The sequence below is a fragment of the Gossypium arboreum genome, chromosome 7 (assembly GCF_025698485.1).
Source record: "Gossypium arboreum isolate Shixiya-1 chromosome 7, ASM2569848v2, whole genome shotgun sequence".
Lineage (NCBI taxonomy): Eukaryota > Viridiplantae > Streptophyta > Magnoliopsida > Malvales > Malvaceae > Gossypium > Gossypium arboreum.
The window spans coordinates 24,105,854-24,129,721 of NC_069076.1; the positions used below are offsets into that span (position 1 = coordinate 24,105,854).

At 34.1% G+C, this 23,868-nt stretch overlaps 1 protein-coding gene across 1 annotated transcript; it reads right to left on the reverse strand.

Moving 5' to 3' along the window:
• Nucleotides 1-8,388: 8,388 nt before the first annotated feature.
• On the reverse strand, nt 8,389-11,585 carry LOC108465345 (probable inactive receptor kinase RLK902). Its single transcript, XM_017765675.2, has 2 exons — nt 9,909-11,585; nt 8,389-9,255 (listed from the first exon to the last, which is right to left on the reverse strand). Exons 1-2 carry the CDS (start codon nt 11,179-11,181, stop codon nt 8,633-8,635), a joined length of 1,896 nt encoding a protein of 631 aa, XP_017621164.1. The 5' UTR covers nt 11,182-11,585; the 3' UTR covers nt 8,389-8,632.
• Between the last annotated feature and the right edge of the window lie 12,283 nt (nt 11,586-23,868).

Here is a 23,868-nt window from a genome sequence, read left to right on the forward strand (position 1 = left end):
CAACCTTTCATTTTCTACCATAAATTTTAAATTTTCAGCATATCCATCCATGACCTAATTTCCATACTTTGATAACTCTTCAAATTGATCCCCCAAATAGATAGATTAAGCTATCCCGATTTCAAAAATATCAAAATTACTAAAAACGGGACAAGAAAACTTACCCAATTAAGCCATGAAAGTTTCTTCTCTCTCTCCTAGGGTTTTCATGTATTTTTTGGGGAAGAAGATGAAAAAATAAGATGATATCTTTTATCATCTTTTTAATTAATTAAATATTTTTTAATTTCCAATTTAGTCCTTGCCCTTTTTCTAAATTTCCATGGATGAGTTACTAAAATATCTACATACTTTTTTTTAATGGTCTAATTACCATATAAGGATCTCAAGTTTTGAATTCCATAGCTATTCAATCCTTATAGCTACTAGAATTCAAGTTTTGTATTTTATGCGATTTAGTCCTCTCTCTAATTAAGCACATAATCAATAAAATTTTCTTATTGGAATTTTCACATGACATTTCTAACATAATACTGACCTCGTAATAAAATAAAAATAAATTTTATTTTCGGATCGAGTTTTTGGTCCCTAAACCACTGTTCCGATTTCACTAAAAAATAGGTTGCTACATTGCCTTTCAAGCTGCAAGAGGAATCACATACCTCTATTCAAAGTGACTCAATATCTATCATGGAAATATAAAATCATCAAATATCCTACTCACTACGTCCCATGAAGCTCGCATATTTGATTTTGGTCTTATTAAGTAGCTTGGCTTAAGGAACTGTTAGTGATGATTGATGGTTGACCGCCTCTAAACATGCAAACGTTTAGAGTACAAACTGTACAAATAAAAATAAAAATATTTATGTATGGTATTTGCAAACGTACAGGTCAATTGTAATATAGATTTGTGTAACAATAAAACATCGGTAAGTATTCTAAGAATTGTACCCAAGGGATTGTAGATTGGAGAAACTATTATTAAGTTAATTACAAAAAATAATTTCTAATATAATCAAGTCACAAATTAGTAGTTTTAATCCAAATCAAAATATTAGTTAAACTAATTAAATTAATTAACATAAATTAACATAATGGAATTTCCTATTCCTAGTGTTAACTATGCGAGCCTCTAACTTGTGACCGATTAAATCCCTAATTATCTAATTAAATAATTAATTATCCTCAATTGAGTTATTCATCACCCTTATGTAAGAATACCCTTCCAATCTCATCTTCACTAAGGATTACCACCTAGGTTACCCTTTTGATTTCTTCCTAGGCATGCAAATACTCTCTCGATCTCACCGCTTGGCACAAGTTATACATGACGGGATACCCTTCTGGTCTCACCTATCCAGATATTTTATTAGGGGTTTCACTCTATAATATACTAAGTACTCTTGAATAAACAACCAATTTCAAATATATAATTACTTAATAGATAAATTAATTTAATAACTAAACCATACAAGATATAAGTAAAGCACAATAATCTATTCTAATATTTACACAACAATTAATTGGCCAAATCAATGAGATATGAAGAAAAAAATATAATATAAGAGCAAATAGAATGCTCATGAATATATATTGAAGCGAGGTCCTGGAACAATCTCCACTCGCAATTGTCTTCAAATCGAACTAGAAAAGTTTCAACAAAAAGAACATAAAAATAAAATACAAAGAAAATTGAATAGTAAAAACTATCTGTCTAAGTCTACACACCTATTCAGGTGACCTTAAAATTACTTATATAGGCTACGAGCGACTTGGTGACCACTGAACTCAAGTACACTTTGGTATTCTAATTAATGCAATATTCTAATAAATGCTTGGGTTCCAAATAAGGAAATATCCCAAAAGTGTCATTCAACTCATTTTGGCCTGCCTTCATTGTGTCATTGTGACATGGGGAAACTCCTCGTCATGACGTTACCGTCGTGAATTCCTTCCCATGATCATCGCGTTGTTGTGACAAAGGAAAACTCCTTATCACGATGTGGAGTGCCTTTCTAGCCTTGGCAGTATCATTGTTTCATGTTGCAACATGGGCTTCCTTATATCGCGGCTCGACGATCATTCCTTGTATTCTTGGACATTAATTGGCACCCTACACACTCAATTAGCTCATTAGTCACTCTCGAGGCCCAATTGTCCTAATAAGTTATCGAAACAACAAATATGCATAAAGCTACTTATTTTATTAATATTTAGATCCCAAGCTACTAATACTGAAAATATAATAATTAATTATAAAATTCAAAGAAAATAAGCTAGTTAAGTGCCAAAATATACTTAAACTACCACTACAATTAGTGGCAAGTCAATAGTATGAAATGTGTCAGTTTGTTTTGATGACTTTGAAAATGGGTGGTATGATGTTAGGTATGTATATGTGCTTTTGATTTTGATATCATGTTCAAAATTATGACGATCCATAGTATCTTAATGTTAAATCATTAAAATGTCCTATTAAATGATGTTAGACATAGTTTTGTTATAATTGGCATGCAAATTAGGGAATATAATGTGTCTAGAGTCTTGTTGGAGTTCTATGCCTTCAACCTTTTCATTTATGTTCCTTTGTGTGATGAAGGCATATGATGGGTGCTTTTAGGGGTTTGCACTTAGGTGTGATGGAGGGATATGATATGATGCCTTCAGGCCCTATAGTTATGTATACTTTGGTGTGTTGGATGGTTATGCTCTTTTGAGATTATTAGTGTGATGGAAGAACCTTATGTATTCGATCATTGAGTCTGTAATTGGCTAATAGGGGGTAAATATGATTATGAAATTTGGTTTACCTGGCATATGAAAAGGTTGAATAAATACCCTGAAGATGATTTGAAATATTGATATCTTGATATATATTTATTTTTTAATATAATGGAACTTGGTTTAAAGATATGTTATAATGTTATGTTAGCATGCTTTACTGTTTCATGCTTTATGTGTTGAAATAGAATTATGTTAGTACCACTGAGCTTTCACTACTCAGTGCAGATGTGTTTGTTTCCATATAGAAGTGTTGAGTAGACTTTTTGAATTGCTCGTGATGTATAATGACATCCAAAGGCTCATATCTCAGCTCAGCCAAGTGTGTAACACTAAAACCCATTTCTATCATCAAAATAGGGTTACGAAGTATTATCGTACAAGTCAGAACATTTCATAAAAAATAGTATTCAATTATCAATTTAATTCCATAAATACATATAATAGTCATAGTGAAATAAAACATTCTATTATGGCATTAAATCGAGCTTTCGAAACCTTAAAAATAAGTTACGGACATTTAGGGATCAAATCAGAACAAATCAAAACTTTCAGGACAAATTCGAAGATTTTCAAATTAGGGGTCACACGGCCGTGTGACAGAGCCTTGCCCGTGTGGCTCCAAACATAGTCGTGTGGCTATCCTACACCTTACACGCCCGTGTGCATGGACCATGTAACTCTCTGATTTGGATCACACGATCGTGTCGTAAGCCGTATGCCAGCCCGTGTAACATTCGAAGTACCCTCACATAGCCATGTCATAGGCCGTGTGTCTGCCTGTGTGAAAATGACACCTATATTATTTTTAAACACACTGTGGCCACACATCCGTATGGGTTACCTGTATGCTTCATATGACCGTGTGACAACCCGTGTCCCAAGCCGTGTGAGCCCAAAAACGTCTTACTTCAGGCTCAAACTTCACCCAATTGCATAGGCACCTAAACCAATTACAAAACATGTACAAGGCTTCAAATACATACAAGAACATCCAAAACATGCTACTTCAATCCATTTAAGACCTAACCAATGGGTCCATAACAACACCCTATCTCAATTACCCAACAATTTCACTACTTTAGTTTCATCACACAAGTCTCAACATATTCAAATTTAACTTACCTTCAATTCACTTATATTGTACCTAATTCAAGCCACACTTACAATTTTCATGAATGTTCACTTATACTTTAACATGGATTTAAACATACATACCAAACATCAAAATGCACCATCAAACACAATACATGTACTTATGAAACATTACAAAACATAACTGAATTTTCCCTATTACATGCCATATAAACCAAGATAAATTCAAGGGTTACCAAAAGAATCCCCAAATAGTGTGATTTCTTCGTACTGATCCGATTTCCCAATCCAAAAAATGTTATCTACAAGAAACACAACAAAATATGAGTAAGCTTTTATAAAGCTTAGTAAGTTCGTCGATTAAATGGTAAAGCTTACTAAATTACGCAAAATAATTCAATTAATAAAATTTATTAACAATGTTTCCGATAATAAAGTCCTGAACAGAGTTCCTGGAGATAAGGTTCTTAATAGAGTTCCTGTCAATCACAACTCACAACAGGTGAGTAATGCTCAATACAATAGTACAAATTAATTTCCACATTTCAATAACATTCGATGATCATTAAAGATAATGCCAGATGAATGATATACGGATACGAGCACTCGGTTAACCATTCAACATACCAGATACTCATAAGAGTCAGTACCATCCAACATACCAGTTGTTCATAAGAGCCAGTACCATCCAGCACACCAATTGCTCATAAGAGCCAGTACCATCCAGCACACCAATTAACACTGTAAAATAACATGATAGTCCGCAACAAATGCAGGACCTCGGCATATCCAGTGAACAGAAAATATACAGAAATCATCTTCACTACTCAGACCAATCCCGTACTATGTGCATAATAACCTATTGGCATACCAATTGTACTTTATTATATGTTCATCGGCTCTGATTATTTTCAACACAGAACAATATATGAATAGTTCACTATCTCATATTCCATAAAGAGACATTAGTTCATTAATCAAGCATTCATCAGCTCAAAGTACTTGGTTAGTGCTCAACGCTATAATGATCCCTTACTTCATTACTCGTATACATAGCATCATTATAATGTTCAACCAAACAATTCAATTCATTTAATATGCATTTAAATACATTATAATTAATCTAAACAAACTTACAGGATTGATTTGCAGTAACGGTCTAGAATAACTCAATCAATGATCGACGTTGTGTCAATTCATTATTTCCATTTTCAATTACACTTATCAATATAATCCAACATTATATAATTAGGTTCACATAATACATTTAAAAATGTACTAAAATTAAACTGTACGAACTTACCAAACTAAATTGCAGCAACGACAAAGTACAGGGGTTATTTGGCAATTTTCTCTTTTCCTCGATTTTCCACTTATTCTTAGTCTAAAATAATAATTCCATTCAATTCACTAATTCTAACAGAAAAATTAATTAATTTTATGTAGTTAAGTCATTTTTAACATTATAACAAAATTGCCCCCAACATTTTACTTTTATACAATTTAGTCCCTAAGCCCAAACATGCAATTTAACCATTTTTATTCAAATCTGATTTCAGCCGAATTATTCACTGTTTCTCTATAGCCCATACATGTTGTTATTTCACATCAAGTCCTTATACTTTTATCACTTTAACATTTGAGTCATTAAACATTAAAATTAATAAAGCCTACTTTATAAAATAGTTCTATTTAAGAACCAAGCTTAATAATCCATCATAAAACTTCAAGAATAACTCAAATTCATCAATGGCATAATCGAAAATATTTGACAGTTTTACAAATTAGTCCCCAGATTAATTAGATTAAGCTAATACGAAATTAAAAATATTAAAATTACTAAAAAGGGCAAAGTTTGCTTACCAAATCAAAGGGCCTGAGCTTGCCCGAATGTTTTCCTAGCTTCAACCATGGTGTTTTGGGTTTATAGGAAGAAGAAACAAGAAAAATCACTTTTAATTTGGCTTTATTTTAGTTATAAATTATTTATTTACCTAATTACAATTATATCCCTTTTAATTTACATTCAAATTTTAACATTTTTAAGTCTAAAACCGTCCAATACTATACAAATGGTATAATTACTATTTAAGTAGGGTTTAATTGCACAATTGGTCCTTCAATTAAGTTAAATTTCAATTAAATAAACTTCATTACAATTTAATCCTAATTAATTAGGACTAAAAGAGCAAATAGCTCAAAAGCTACTGGATTAATCATATCCACCACCACTTGGACTTTTTGACAATGGTCTAATTATCATTTTGGTCCTTTTTATATTTTAAATCTATAGCAATCAACTTTTACCTCTTTTACAATTTAATCATTTTGCTTAAATTAAGCAATCAATCGTTAAAATTACCAGACCAAACTTCAATTCACCTATAATACGACTCTGTAAATATTTAATAAAAATATTTACAGCTTTAAAATACGAAAACTAGGTCCTATTACCTCGTTTTCAATAATCACTTGATTTTTGAACCAAATCACTTATACTAACTTTTAATTCAATTGTTTAAAATCATCAAATCAAAATTCAATATAAAATTATTATTGACTCGCATAATTAAATATTAATTATACGAACTTACTCGTCAGATTTTTGGTTACAAAACTATTGTTTCTGACATCACTGAAAAACGAGTTATTATAAAGTGATTGTAATATTCATTTCGAAGTTGTTAGTAAATAGCATTTACCTAAGTTCTAGAAAACTTATGACTCTTTTTACGGTGATTTTTGTTAGTTGGTATAGCATGGTCATGCATGTAAACAGTGGTTAGTCTTAGACCTAGAATAGTTCATATGACGAACTTTTGAAGCTCGATTGAATTTAATTATGTATGCTTTTATGTTACTAAATGAATTGCTATAAATGTTATGATATAATGTATCGGTTGCCATGATCTTATGTGCTTTCATAAAGCTTTAGAAATGTAGTATCATTGATTAATATTATTTAGGCTGACAGCTGTAAAGCCATCCGGATGGAGAGCAAAATGTCCTAGTAGTTGAGTTATATCAAAACGCCATTCGGATGGCGAATATTAGTTATTCGGATGGAGAGCAAACTTTCCTAGTAGTTGAGTTATACTAAAACGTCATTCAGATGATGGATGTTATCTATTCGGATGGAGAGCAAGCTGTCCTAAAAGTTGAACTTGGCTAAAACACCATCTGGATAGCATCACGGCTGTTTTGAGTTATACAAGAATGCGCTGATTGCATTTTGAGTTGCCGAAAGTCCATTTTATATAAAATTATTTGGTGACATGTTACAAGTGTTTAGATGACCTTTAGCATGCTATTGGGTGTTCAATTTGAAAAACTGATTTAGGATTTTTAACTTGGTCCCCTTTTTTTACTGTCTCTGACCTCGGACTTTTGTAAGAGGACCCACTAGAGTTAATATTATGTATTTAACATAATATTTACTCATTAAATTGAACACTACACTAAATAATTTAACTTTGGTGTTATATTTATATTTTGTTTGAGTTACTTTAACAATGGATGTAACGTTGTGCATTTGAATCCAAATTCAAGTTGAGTATGGGGTGCTACAAAGTGACATTCTCTGTAATAATTTCTAAAAAGTAATTAAGTTTTCAAATATGTGATAATATATGGTACAGAATAGATTTCCTAATAAAGTCCTAATAAATTCATCACAAAAGTGATAAAAATTTTCTAAGCTCTCAGTTTAATTAAAAGTTAAGTCTCAATTTTGTGTCTATCCATCTTCCATCTATGAATGTTAAAAAGTATTAAAAGGAAGAAAATAAAAGCAAATGTAAATGCTAAAACTGAAAAAAAGTCTCTTGATCTTTTGTTCCATATTATTTTCTCAAAAATTATCTAAAACTCCAATTGCAAGATTTTTAGAAACTAATAAATAAATTCATATAATAAACTATTTTTCTAGGAAATTTGAAATATATATAACTATATTTTAGTTATAATATGTAAGAATCTAAACTATCTTATTCTCTTCACTTTTACTTTTACTCCAGACCCAACCAATACCAAGCCATTGGCATTGGCTTCCGAGACTCTTTTTCCTCATTTTTCTTGGGTTAAAAATAAAAGGAAAATTCCTTGGAAAATTAAGATTTAGGAAAATGGATTTAAAAGTTTAGATTTAAATTTTATTTATTATATAAATTGTAAGAATAAAAGGCTTATGTTATCCATAGATTAGTTGAAATTTAATATAATGTACATTAAAAAAACATAAAAACATTATTTGTCAAATTCAAAATAATTTTAAGATTTTAAATTTATTAACAAATTCATGTATTTGAAAAATCATCTTGAATTTGATATATCTAAATAGCTTATTACTTAATTTACACTATTTTTGAAATCTAAATCCAAAGTTTAAAATCATAATCCCTAGACACTCATTATTCAATCTTCACAGAAAAACTAAATTAAATTTAATAACATACGAATTCCCTTACCAATTAGAATAATGGAAATTACAGGAAATAAGGGAAAAAAATGTAGCAATAAATGATGGGTAATATTGAAGGAAAAATGAAAAGTACGTATACGTGTTTCTTATATACATGTATGTGCATGTGTGCGTGTGCGTGTAATGAGCCCAAGAATAAACAAACAATGAGAATTTTTTTTTTTTTTTGAAAGAAACAAACAATGATAATTAAATGCATGAGAGATTGAAAAATAAGAATTCAAAGATTGCTGATATTTTTAGCCCTTTAGTGAAGATGGCCATCTGCATCAACTAAGTATGCTCGGAAGAGCCATTCTCTGCTTCATGGATTTGATGAATCTCCTTTTCTGTACTAGGCCCATGGATCTCCTCTATTCGAGTTGTCATCTCAGACAACGAAGGGCGTTTATCGGGATATTGAGCTGTGCAATCTATGGCAAGCTGTAGTAGCTTGACCATATCCTCCTCGACGTTCTGGTGTCTCAGAAGTTCAAGGTCAAAGACCTCGGTAGTCCACTCCTCTGGAACTACGGATTGGACCCATCTTGAGAGGTCTACTCCATCCTCATTCAATAAGGCATGTCTGGGTGCCTTACCAGTAAGAAGTTCTAGAAGCAGGATGCCAAAGCTGTAGACATCAGCTTTTTGGGAAACTCTACGGACATCCGTTACCTCTGGAGCACGGTAGCCATTAACACGGTCAGGAGCCGATGTGGGGCCAGCAAGCTGTGCAAGACCAAAATCAGATATGCGAGCTTCATAGGACGTAGTGAGTAGGATATTTGATGATTTGATATTTCCATGGGAGATTTCGGGTCCCTTTGAATGGAGGTATGCGATGCCTCTTGCAGCTCCAAGGGCAATGCCACACCTTGTTTCCCAATTCAATGGAATCCTACCAGCTCCTCTGTTACCTGATCAATAATGATAAATAACGAAACAATAATAATATACTTATTTGTGAATCCGAATATGTCAGAAATGAAATGCACAAATCCATTCTATGATTCTGTAAATAAGTGTTTCAGTATAAGCTCAGTAAAGCAACATGCCTAAAATTTATTCAACTGGCTTATATAAAATAATAGCCGAATGTCAGAAATTGAAACTCTGTGATTTCTTTCCCAGCTGCTAAATGCATAGCAAATGATGATAAACAGAAACCTATACATACCAGAATACTTATCAGATTCAGAAATGCTATAGGCCAAGTCATTTATATAACAAACATATTACAAGGAAATTGAGCAACTATAAACTTTATTTCAAAGATTCAAACTCCTTTATTTTAGAACTTATCGACTGTTCAAATCTTAAATAACTCATCAGACAAGACAGAGACAAGAAAGCAATTGATGAATCCAAAAAAAGATCTGCATCATGATAAAGAAATGGAGAACGTTGGACCACGCCAGTTGAAAGTTACAACCAAAAGGATTGCTAAATAGAGACATACTAAGATTCCAGCAATCAAAAGATGAAAGGAAGAAATAACAACACAAGAAGCAAAAAACATAATGTACACAGAAGAAAGGCTAGTAAGAAAGAACTAACATAATGCACTCACCATGCAAAAGTGCAGACAAGCTTCCCATTGGCATATAATCATAAACTAGAAGTTTCTCATTCCTACTAAAGTAGTAGGCCCTGACTGGTACCAAGTTCGGGTGATCCATGGCTCCAACGACCTCCATCTTCTCCTTGAATTCCTTCTCTGACACCGTCACATCCTTCAACCTCTTCACTGCAACAACCATCCCCAACTCCAAAGTGGCCTTGTAGGCCGTCCCAAATGTTCCCTTCCCTAATACCTCAGCAGAGGCCCTCAATAAATCCTCTAGATAAAATACCCTCGATCTGTTCCCAAAAAAGACCAACTTCTTACTCCCACTACTCTTAGCAATTGCATCCTTTTTTACTACCCCAGATAAACGATTACTTGTATTATCACTCCCCCCAGCTGCCTTATCAGCCGCTGGAATTTCAACCTCAGCCTGCTTTGGAGGTGCAATATCCCTTGTCTCCATTTTCTTACTACCCTTCCTTTTACATAAAAATACTAAGATAATCAAAATCAGTAAAACAGCGGTCACACAACCAACAACAATACCAGCAATGACTCCACTTGACCATTTATTGCCACTATTACTACTGCTACTATTTTCAGTTCCATTACACGAAACCAGAGGCTTGCCACATAAAGAATTCCCTTCAAAAGCAGTCTTTGGCTTCCCTGATAGCCCTTTTGGGATTGAACCATTTAACTTATTAAAAGAAACATTGAATTGCACAAGTGCAGGCAAGTCAATTTCTGGTATTGACCCAGATAAGTGATTGTTCTCCAAATACAAAGTACCCAACCTAGTCAAATTGTTAAAACTCTCAGGGATTGTACCTGTGAAATTATTGTTTGCAAGATTAAGTCTAATAAGTTTTTGTAAAGTGAACAAGAAAGCAGGAATTTCACCAGAAAATCGATTCCCTTGTAAGTATAGTTTCCGAAGGGAAGTAAGCTTGGCAAAGTCAGAGGGGATTGACCCAGAGAGAGCATTGAAACGAAGTGAAAGGGTATGGAGTTGAGTTAAGTTGCCAATGGCAATAGGAAGCGGACCTGACAGCCCAATTCCAGGGAGTCTTAACTCCACTACTCTGTTCTGCACACAACGTACACCAGTCCAATTACATGGTCTCCTTGACAGATTCCATAAAAGTGTGCGTCCACCGGAAGCTGCTCGAAGACCCACCAAGGCTGCCCTGTCGGAAGCTAGATCCGAGTTCATGCGAACAAACAATGTTGTCCAGAACAAGCACAAACAGAATATGCTGGAATTTAGCTTCATAGTTTTTCCTGCTCAGAAAAAACGAAAAAGCTTTAATTTCGACTTGTGGAAAAGTATTTTCCAGAGGTAAAGATATTGGAATCAAGATGCAATTCATGTTTGGTTGTGTGAGAATTTTTGTAGCGTCCACCGTTTGTTATTTTGTAAATGTGAAACGCTGAAACTTAGTTTTATTTTTATTTTTCCTTGTGGTTTTTATGATAATGAAAACTTAATGCAGGAATTTGGTTTGATTTGATTGAAAAGGAAATTTCTTAAGGAGCTTAAGGCTGCTGTTGTACTTCTTGATTAATTTAACTACTAGAAGGAAAGTAAAAAGGAAGTAACCGGATGTGAGTTGGCTTTTGCTGCCGCTGCTTTGTTTTTTTTTTTTGCTTGTTTATTTATTTTTCTATAACTTAGGAAAGATGTCCTGCAAAACTTATTATAATTAATGTAGATGTACTCGGATTTAATCGAAAATTATTTGCTCGGAATTTTATTTATTTTATTTTTTAAGGTAAATTATGAAAATAGTCACTTTTGTTTACTTTAGGTTATATTTTAATCATTTATATTTGAAATGTTACGTTTTAGTCACTTATGTTATCAGAGCCGTTAATTGAAGTTAATAGTATAATGGTAAGTTGACACGACACGTTAAATTATCATTTCAAACGGTAAGCTGACGTGACACGTTAAATCATCATTTCAAACGAAAATTTTAGGTTAAATTATACATTTGATCCGTATTTTTTTTTGTTCTGAGCAATTTAATTCTTTTCATTTATGTTCTTTTAAGTTTCTTTTTTTCCATTCTCTTCTGTTTCTCCCTCTATTTTCCTCTATCCTTTTCTTTTAACGTAGTTTTTCTATATTTTTCATTTGCTAAAACTAGTCCTTATATTTGGCTTTAACAAATAAATAAATAAAAAGAAAAAATAAATTGTTCAAATATATATATATATATATATATATATATATATATATATATAAGGACTAGTTTTAACAATGAAAACATAGGTAAAAACAAATAAAAACAAAATAAAGTTAAAAAAATAAAAAAATTAAATTGCTCAAAACAAAAAAAATATAAGGAATAATTGTATAATTTGTTGGGACCGCCAGTACGATCCATGGCACAATAGAAAAATATATTCCGATGATCATCATCCATGGATCCATGTACGAGGAACGAAACAGGTTGAAATAAGGTTGAAGATATACCTTCTTAACTGAAAAACGATGAAAGGATGTTGCTGATTCGATGTTGGTTCCAAGCCACAACGAAAATATCTCAACCTCTATGTAGTCCACTCGATATTAAAATGAACAGAAAAAAAAAAACCTCTCTTGGATCTTTTCTAGAGAAAATCTCCCAAAACTGCTGCTAGACCTTTTTCTTATTATTTTTTTAAAACACACTTAACCCTAATTCGAGATTTTGGTATCCATGTATTGAAAACAAAATAATCCTATAGAGAACATATGGAAAGCATTAAAAACATTATATTCTTTCCAAAAAAAATTATAACTTCCATGTTTCAATGCTTGACTGAAATCATAATTATAATAATTTATAATAATAATTTAGGTAAACTATATCCTGTTAAAATTTTATATGAATCAAATTCATATATTAATTTTAATTATGTTCTCTATTTGTGTACAAAAACTTGTACATTTAATTGTTTAATATTTAACTATCAACTTAAATTAATTCAATAATTAAATTAATTCATGTGACAGCTAAACACAATACCAATTATGTTTGGATTTTGTTCGTTTTAACCATAGAGTGTCACCCTGTAGATTCTTGTAACGTTAGTCGTAATACTAGAACGATTCTAATATTACAAACAATGAGTGACATCTAGCAATGCATCATTGCTACCTAAGTTATAAGAAGTCATTAACATCTTTATGATTAACCCTTTATGTATTAAATTCTTTTATCCTCTATATCTAGATCAGACACAAGTCATGGAACAGTCACACTTGCATAATTCAATCTCAAGTTTCTTGATATCTCCAGTAGAGTACAATAAATAAATAAGTATGATATCTTATATCAACATATTCGAGTATGACCATGCATTTCTAGTTTTACTCAATCAAGTGAGCTAAGATACTGCTCCCATTATGTAGGAGGGCCAAATTCTATGTAACGCTTGATTTATTAAATCTTGCTTTTATGAATTTTGTCATGAACAAGTATTTACTTCAGTGGTTACGTGATTTGTGTGGGTGCTTGAGGTCTTGGGTTCAAGTCTCACTTTTGGAAATTTTGTTATTTTTTCTCCTAGCCTTATCCTTAATTGCTTAACTTATATTATATTTTCGGTCAACTCACATCAAAATGTGCTTGCTGGTTCAAGTGGTAAGTGTTAGCTTACCTTAAGGTCCTGTGTTTGGGGTTGGTGTAGTAAAGATTTTTTGGAATTGAAATTCTATGGTAGTTGGATGAGGGTCAATGTGTCGAACCAGGTTATTTTTTTCCTCTTCATTCCCTCTTCATTCCCAAAATTCCCTCTTCCGTTTCCAAAATTCCCTCTTAATTCCCAGGTTATTTTTTTGCCTATTTTCCTTTGTAATTTCCTTTTTTTCTCTCTCTATTCTTTTGTTTAATCGGCATTGTTGTTTCATTCATCATCTTTTATTTGTGCCAGTTTCTAATTGTGGTTCGATTCGGTAAGTTATCGAGGTAGGTGTAGTTTTATTATTTTCATAGTTGGTAAATAATTGGGGGTTTTCGTTATTCTTGTAACAGGAAGATTTCTTTTGATGGTGTATTCATTTTAATGCTCGTTTAGGGGAAAATCAAGAGGCTCGAGATTGTCCGTCGGTGAGTTGATTGCGTTAGGAACTGCTGTAGTCGTTAGGTAAGTGATTCTATCAATTTAGTACAATTTCGATGGTTCGAATGTTCGATATGATAAGAATATCGAGGATTTTAGTTTCATAAATGATGTGTTCTTTTAGGTTAATTTGCTGAAGTTTGCTCTTTTTATGTACTGGGAATCACGTGGTTGCTTTCGTATCAAAATCGAGCCTGGTCTGCAACGAGAAACTCGAAAAACAGCGAGCATTGAAAGCTAAAATTGGGGCTTGTTGAAGCCACATAGCTGTGTGATAGGTGTGTGCGAGGCCATGTGTGACACACAGTCTAGGCCATTTTGGGCCGTGTGGGCCTGTAACAGCCCGATTTTGGGCCTAATCAGAATAGTGGTTTCGGGACCACAAATCCGACGCAGAAAAATTTATTTTTCTTATATTTTTATGCTCTAAAGTTTTACGAAATGGTTTTGTAAAAATTTCGTTCGAAAATTTTGACGTTTGAGCACTCAATTTAGCAAAAAAAGACTAAATTGTAAAAGTGCAAAACTTGAGTTCTACATGCTAGAGGTGTCTAATTGCCTTGAAATTTTAAAGTAGAGGTCCTTAGATGGAATTAGACCATTTCTTAAGTTGGTGGACAAAAATAGACATGAAGTAAGAGAATTTTAATGTTTTAAGAAAAGAGCATTTTGGTTATTTAGTTAATAAAAGAATTAATAATCAAATTGAAAGCCAATCTTTGCTTATCTTATACCCATGACCAAAAATTTCAAAGGGGAACTATAACAAGGGTTTTTTTCATCTTTCAAGATGGATTGTAAGTCCGTTCTTGTCCCATTTTTAATGCTCTTTAAAATTTTGAAGTCGTTATCACTCGATCTACCTATTTCTACCACTAATTTGAGAAATGATTAAGGTCTAGGGTTTGAACCATGTTAGACATGTGTGTATTTTTATGTTTAATGGTAGATTATGCAAGTTTGATGTTTGAAAAATGACTTTTCCTAAGTGATTTTCAATGAAAATGCCTAAAAGGACCTATTTGTAAAAAGTTATAAAATGAATAGTAAAAATGTGAAAGAATGGAAAATGTGGGCTGTTATAAGCATGAAAGATGTTTGGCTAGGCTTGGGAATCAAAGAAATTGAATCCATTTCATTTTACGAGCCTAGGGATCAAAGTGTAAAAATGTCAAAGTTTAGGGGTAAAAATGTAATTTTTTCCATAGTGTAATTTTTGGGTTGAATTGAATAATGTGAATATTAAATGAGTTAAATTTGTTATTATAGATCAAGAGAAACAATGTTCGCACCTAGATCGAGGGAAAAACAAAGTGTTTGACGATTAGGTCCCATTTCTACTATTTTTGTACCGAGGTAAGTTCATATGTAAATAATGTATTGTTTTAATTATGTTTTAAATGCTTTATTATTGTACAAATTTTGATTGACCCTTGGACGTATTTGACAAAGTTTCGACAAGTGTGGAATCCTGGTTGAACCTTAGGAATAGATAGGATACAAATGTTATGACATTAGGGTTACTAAGACTACGTGTTAGACCATATCTAGGATATGGAATCAATATGAGACTACATGTAAGACCATATCTGGGATATGGCATCGATATGAGACTTCTTTAAGACCATAGTTGGGCTATTGGCATCGATACGAGATTAAATGTAAGACTATATCTACTATATGACATAGGTATGGTATTGTGTGTACGGGACTCCTGAGTATCCTAGTATTCCAAGTGGTTCAACAGGTAATTTAACGAGTATGTCAAAGATGAATTGTGAGTAAATCCAATTCGGGATGACTTAGGTATGTACGTAAAACTTATACATTGTAACACCCCTAACCCGTACCCGTCGCTGGGATGGGGTTACGAGGCATTACCGATCATAAAATAATTAGAACAGACTTTCATTTCAAAGTTAATCCTCTAGTAAATTTTTTTGTTAAAAGCAACTAACATGCTTCCATTCTATAATTCATATAATTACCAAGATTTTATTTAATCAAAACAACAAAGAATCATGAAAATCGAACCATAACCAAGTATATGTCGTTCACATACCAATCATACATGTATACTATAACAATTATGGCACTCGGATAATTTAAATATAAAATATCTATTATCTTACTATTTTTATACACATACTAATTAGTAAGCAAACATACATCATTCCATCTTATAAACATGATATATTCCATTATAGCTTTTGTTTACCTAAATACAACACTTGTATATCATAAATACATGTAAGTAATAATCCATTTAGCATATGCCAAAATATATCATCAACTTAACCAATTGAACCACTCAAATAAATTATTCAAAATGTTCCATTGATGTGTCATTGAAACTGTTACATAATCATATTCAACTCATGTCCATTCAGCAACCAAATCTACTTATGCATATTAATCGATTTTCAAATAATTATCAAATCCATGTAATCAAACATATCATTATTTTATAACATAAGCATATCCCAATGTACCACAAATAAATAACATTCATTTTACTAATTAATGCATTACATATTATAACTCAAACACAAACATCATTTACTCCATAACCGAAACACCTCTTTTTATCAATATACCTATATATCTTGAGTTAATAAATATGTCATACCATTTCTTCTTGTGCAAAAATTATATACTTATATATATGCAAGTGCCAAATCACCAAGTTGTCTATAACCCTTTCACATATTTTCACCTTATGACTAAGTACACAAGTATATTATACTAACTTCCAAATCAATTCATGTTACAATATATACTTCACAAGAATAAATCTATAACCAAATATAAGCATATATTCCAAGCATGAATCTTACATACCATGTAATAAAGATATCAAACAAACTTATATCATAATATAATCAAACAACCTTTAATACCAAATCACATTTAACACATTGACCAAATACAACAATGAAATTCACATATACCTTTACCTATGCATACCATAGCCGAATCAGCCACATTTTCATCCATAATCATTAACCATTTCAATGCACGTAATACCTACCGCAAATACTATACATTCATAGCATGTAACATTATAACCATGATGTACATAATCCATAAGCAACATAACCAAATTCAAACATAAAAATTAAGCCATTTTTGCATGGCTTAGATTACACATAACCATAATTTAACATTTCAAAACATAATCCAGCCTATACATGCCATAGATTCAGAAATTCACTTATAAAGATATCGTAGACAGTCGATAGTGTGACAAGCTTCTCTAACGATTCCTGAGTTCGCAACTTGAGTCTAAAATCTATGAAACAAGGGTAAACATGAACACACACAGAGTAAGCTTTCATAGCTTAGTAAGTCATAAACAAGTAAACATCTAATTGACATAATCAAATTGTTTAAACTAAACCAAATTTTACTATCATAATTACTTTAAATCTTAAGCTTACAATTTCATGTATTTTATATATACTTTCACATATAAACTATTCATGGCCGAATGTACATATACATATTTTGATAAGCTATCATTCGATTTCCAGACCAAAATATCATTATCATGGCTAGTACATATACATTTATTAGCATATATTCATAAATCAAAGGATAACAATCACATACATATTTATATTATATGGCCGAATACACATACATATATATAAGCAAAATATCTTTCAATTTCAAAGCTAAATATCATTATGTGAACACATATACATATACTCGTGAATCAAAATAAAACATCATATGTATATACATAGCAAAGGCCGAATATACTTCACAAGGCACACATGTTCACATTAGTAATTCACTTACCTGATTTCTTTAGGTAATAAACCAATTCATATCTAATCATTTTAGCTCATTTTGCACATTCGATCACAACCTATCATTGCCCGATGAACCATTTGGAATTGGATAGGACACTCAGATAATCACACATATTGTACAATGCCAACGTCCCAAACGTGGTCTTACATGTAATCACATATTGATGCCACTGTCTCAGACAGGGTCTTACTCACACACATATACTGGAGTCACATATCGATGCCAATGTATAAAACGTGGTCTTACTCGCACACATATATCAAAATCCTATGTCATGACATATGTATCCTAGCTATTCCTAAGTTCATACGGGGTTTTCAGATGTCGTAACTCGGTCGAAACGAATTCATAATCATGGATGCCAAACTTGAACACATTCGGCTATTAGGTATATATATTCACATATTTAATTTCAACATGTATAATTTGCATTTAAATAAAAATAACGTCTACTCGCTTATAAACTTACCTCGGACAATGTAAAATGGAACGGGACGACTAGTCGACGAATTTAGTTTTCTCCTGATCCAAATTCGGTTTCTTTGGTTCATAATCTAAACATATTCAAATTAAACTCATTCAAACATATTTTCATTCAGTTTAGTCCAAAAACACATAAATAGACAAATAACCATTTTACCCATGACATTTTATACTTTTTACAATTTAGTCCCTATTGCACAAAACACAAAATATGCAAAATTTCACTACACCCATGTTAGGCCGAATGTTCCTAGTGTTCATACAAGTCTATATATTTCATTTATTTCACATTTTAGTCCCTCAATTTATTAGTTTTGCAATTTAGTCCTAATTACTCAAAATCATCAAAAACTCCAATACAAAACATGTTAACCCAAAACATATCTTTCATATTTCATCATCAATCAACAAAAATCACAAGCCTTCAAAAATGGTATAACTCAAAATATTCACCAAAATAAAAAATTCAAGCACGGGTCTTGTAGATAACTTAGCAACGATCTCAAAAACGTAAAAATTATCAAAAACTGGGCTAGTTACATACCTTAATCAAGATCAACCATGGCCAAAACCTAAGCTTCCTTTTCTTTCTTTACGTTTTCATATTCGGTCACTAAGAAAGATAATGAACATGGTCTTTTAATTATGATATAATATAACATCCTGATTTTTGGGTTTTTCGCGATTCCTGATATTTTAAGTAAATTTCTAAAATTTGGTATGTGAGGATGGAATTCATAATTTGGGTATGTAAATGGGCTTATGGAAGGCCCATGAGTTGGCCAAAACCCGGTAGAATTTTTTAAATTTTGGACTTAGGAGTTAGGGGTTCTGGCTAGGTGCCCTTATATTAAGTTTTGGGTAAAGTGTATCACAAAAAGAGCTTTGGTAAAGTGGCAAGGGTGACGCCACTAAGCTCCTAAAAAGGTGGCATGTGGGCATAGAGGAAGACCTGGGTTCGATTCCCTGTGTTGGCAAATAAGAGTATTTATTTTTGTGTGCAGGAAGGGTAAGTGTTGGAACTTAAGTGGATTCTGTAAGAGGAGAGTTGGATCAAGTCAAATGCATAAATTAAGGAGGGATAAGGGGAGAGATTTTAGGGATGTGATAGGGAGATAGAGTTGGCCGAATAAGGGAGATTGGAGAGGGGATTTTCGGCAAAGGGGCATTAGGTTAGTAATTTCGGCATTAGGGTCTTAGTTGTGCCGATTTCTTCTTTGGTGTGTAGCCTTTTTCTCTCTTTTTTTTTCCAGCCGAATCTACCTCCCTCCTATTCATTTTTCTTCTTTTTTCTTCTTTCAAATCAGCCCACTATTTCCCTCAATTCATCATTGTTTCTTTCCCTTATCTCTATTTTTGCCGAAGTGCCGCAAAAAGCCGAAATCAGTGAAGATAGGGGGTGCCGATTCTTTGTGACCAGCAACCTTTTTCTTCCTTTTCAATAGTTGGCGTTCGGTTCCTTTACCTTTTAGACATCCGGATTCAAGAGGAGAAAGACTGTGGTAAGTGTTCAAACTCTAAACAATTCCTAGTGTAGCTTTGGCCAAAAGTCAAACTCCAAGTTTAGGAGATGGCGAATATGGGCATAGACTCTATGGGGTATTCTTTTAATATTTTTGGTTTATTTATTGAAGGAGCAGCAAGGTGTAGTGTCGATTTGGAGTAGCTTGGATCACGGAGTAGCTAGGCCTAGTCATCAATCGCGACAAAGGTAAGGTGCCTAAGGCCATTATGGATGGTGGCGAATGTGTAAGTGTTAATATTGGAAAGTTCTTATTTTGGTTCAATTATTGCGAGCTGATCTAGTTAAACAATTGATTATAGGAGAAATTGCATAGGAGATCTCGTCAAGGAAAATCGCAAATCAGGTGTGTAACGAACCCTTTTTCATAGCTTAAAGCGATAAATGCCGAAAAGCCGAAATGCCGAAATTCTGGCATTTCGAGGACTTGTGAGCAAGCGAACGCTCACTAGTTAGTTAGAATTGATGAGACGATGATCGAGAACAATGGAAATGGTAAGAGTGTGATTTTTGGCGTTCTTGGTAAGTTGGGCCTCGAGGGGTCGAAGTGGGGCCCATTGGGCTTTCGGGTCCATTTAGGTAAAATTGGTAGAATATGAAAACTAGTTAAATTATGATCGAGACCGATAAAACCATTATGGCATATAGGCTAAATGGGCCTAGATGACTAAATTGGCTAAGTAGGGCCCATTAAGGGTTTTAGGCCCAATAACTCGTTTTCGCTAAAAATGGGCCGTAATCACTTTGGTTGCACTCATGAATTGTTAAGTAATCATTAATAAACATGGAAACCCTAATTTTGGTAAAATTACAAGATTACCCTTATAATATGAAAATGACCGTTTTGCCCCTAGGTAAAATGACCATTATACCCCTAGGGTTTATGTATGATTTTAATACATGGGATTTTGATAAATATGGTATGTGTGATATGCACATGAAATGTATGATACGCACATGATATGTATGATATGCACATGAGGTAATCATAAATGCATTGGGTTGGGTTGTTATATGGATGGAGGAAGTGAAAAGGGCTTATGCCCCGATTATAAAAGGGCTTATGCCCTGCTTATTGAAAGGGCTTTGGCCCGATTATTAAAAGAGGCTAGGCCTCCGGTTATATGATAAAGCGCCTATTTGCCAATGGAGAGTTTGGCGGGGTGGGTCGAGTTAATCCCACATGGTGTGTTGGTTGGTACGGTGGAGAGTAGCGGATGGTGGGTTGAGTAGTCTCCCCAAATGGGTTGCATTCTTTCATTGAAATTATATGTGACATTGAAATGGGCCTAAGGGCCATACCGTTTCTGAGAAAGGCTTCGCCCAGATTATGAAATATGAAACATGAAAAGGCTTGCCCAAGATATGAAATATGAAATACTGAAAAGGCTACTACCCAAAGGCATGATTGAGATTGATTTGGGCTTAGACCCCATAGGTCGTTATTGTTTTGGGCTCGAAAGGGCTTGTTGCACACTGAGTTTCCAAACTCACCCCTTCCTTAACCTTGCGGTGAGCCTTGATGTGAGGACTTGGGCGGAGAGGATTTGAGTGGCCACGGTGATCATCTTTGGGCTTTTAAACAAGTATTGGTTTTCATTTTAATTACTTTAATTATTGTTTACTTTTGGGTTGTAATAAGGCCAATTTTAACTTTCCTTTCATTTTTTTGGGATTATTTTAATTTTAATAACTTTAAAAAATTGGTTAATAATTATTCAAATGGGCTAGACGTAGGACGTGTTTTCAAAACGATATTTGTTTTAAAATATCTCAACATCACGATTAATCGATTTATCAAAGACGTCCACTTAAACAAATTTAAACTCAATATAACAAAGTGTGGCTATGGTTGTGGGCATGTCTAGGATTGGTTCCAATCAAAGAGCTTGGTACTTAGCGACCTTCATGGCTCACCTCCTCTGTCTCGGATACCTACCGGTGCCCACTTCCATACACTTTGTTAACTCAATAAAATATATGGTGTTTAAAACATTAAAACAAAACGTGGGTTTTCAACTCTAATGTGGCACGTCAGATTCGGCCATAACGTCTGGGCCGGGTTTGGGGTGTTACATTTAGTGGTATCAGAGCCTAGGTTGCAACAACTCGGCTGTGGATCGGGTCCAAAAATGTTTTCGAAAACTTAGGCCTAAGAAGGGTATTTTTTTTGAAAATAGTTTTGAAAAGTTCATTTAAATATGGTTGAGAAATATAGGTAAAAAGGGTACCAATTTTTCTGTTTTAAATCAAGAGTTCAAAATAAAGGGAGTTTTCAAATCAAAGTTTTCGAATTACTATTTTCGATAATCAAAAACATGTTTTTTAAATGGATTGGAGAAAGAAGTGGCGCACTGAATCCCCGGCACCAAGTCTGTAAGTATATTTTCCTTACAATATATGATATTGATATTATGAATAGTGTTGAGACCCTACTATGAGACTTTAGCTAGGGTAGAGCTGTAAACGGTAGGAATGAGACTGTAGCTAGGCTACGATGATACGAAAAATCCTTGAACTGCTATATCTACATAAGACATTTTCTTAATAAACAAGTGGACGTTATACTAATTTCATAAAATTCATAAATCAGATAATTCGATATGAGTACTAGAGGAGCTCGTGGACGAGGCCATGGACGTGGTCGCGAAGGGTGTAAGTGAATCTTCATCCTCGGGGCATAGGCCACCGAGGAGCCAGGTGTGTGCAAGCAACGGAGACTAGGTCTTATGATTGGGTCATGGGGATGACGCTTTATCCCAAGCCATGTTAAGGGTTTTAGAAAGAGTGGTGGAGCTATTATGGGACGGTGAATAAGGGTCTATATCGGAGCGACTCCGCCAACGGAGCGGAGGTATTTAGGGTGTATCCGAGTGGCCCGAATGTGGCGTAATATTGGTGGAGGCAACAGAACGGATCATGGGCGACCTAGACCGCTTCGGTGGAGCAAAAGGCGAGGGAGCTGTGTCATTGCTACGTGACGAGGCATATCGATGGTGGATCACCGTAAGGAGAGTACCCCAATTGAGCAAGTAACACGGGAATTGTTCAAAGCCGCTTTAAAGGGAGGTATGTTGGAGCAAGCTATGTGGATGCTCGTCGAAAGGAATTCTTGAATCGACTCAAGGTGATAAGATCAGTAGCAGTATGAGGCGTAATTTTGAGACTGAGTCGATATGCTAGTGGTATAGTGGCAACCGAATATGAGCGTAGTGTCCGCTTTGAGGATGGTCTCCGCGATGAGCTTAGGATATTGATAGCTCCACAGAGGGAGCGTGGTTTTGCTGCGTTGGTAGAAAAGGCTAAGATAGCCGAGGAGGTGAAGTGAGTGAGCGATGAATCGTGAGAAGGATCGACCAGCATTCAAGAGGGATTTGCACCCTCAAGTGCCACGAATCGAAGTGTTAAAAGAGCAAGGATGGAGGAACAGTTCGAGCAAGGCCCAAGAATACTTATAGACCGCAGCTTGCGTGGACTGTGGTAGGGTGCATATGGGGAGGCCGAAACGAATGGAGCATGTTTTCGATGTGGGTCAAAGGAGCATAAGTTCGAGAGAGTGTCCTCGGAGGACATTTCAGAGCTAGCGGCAGAGCAAAGGGATGTCCAACCACGGCGAGGAGGACCACCACAACAGAGGGGTCGTGGGCAAGGTAGAGGTGGCAATGGTAATAGACGAGGACGTGGGGCACCTGGCAGAGGTGCTGGTCATGCTGAAGCTCGACAACCGGCGTTGGTTTATGCTGCACGACGTCGTGAGGAGGGTGACGCTCCTGATGTTATAACTGGTACGTTCTTCATTCATAGCATGCCTTACACTGCTTTGATTGATGTGGGTTCCACCCACTCGTACATTGCTTGTGATGTATCGGGGGCTTTGGATGTGCTTCCTGAGAAGACTGTGAGTGGGGTATCAGTAATAAGTCCATTAGGACATTCGGTTAAGGTAGATAAAATTTTTAGGCGATCTGTTAGGGACACAAGATAAAATCTTTGAAGGAGATTTGATGGAGCTGCCATTTCGGGATT

Excerpts from the sequence above, each read along its gene's own strand:
- LOC108465345 (XM_017765675.2), bottom strand. The coding sequence starts at position 11,181 with ATGAAGCTAAATTCCAGCATATTCTGTTTGTGCTTGTTCTGGACAACA. Across the intron at positions 9,256-9,908 it reads CTTGTCTGCACTTTTGCATG|GTAACAGAGGAGCTGGTAGG; the intron begins GTGAGTGCATTA and ends ATTATTGATCAG.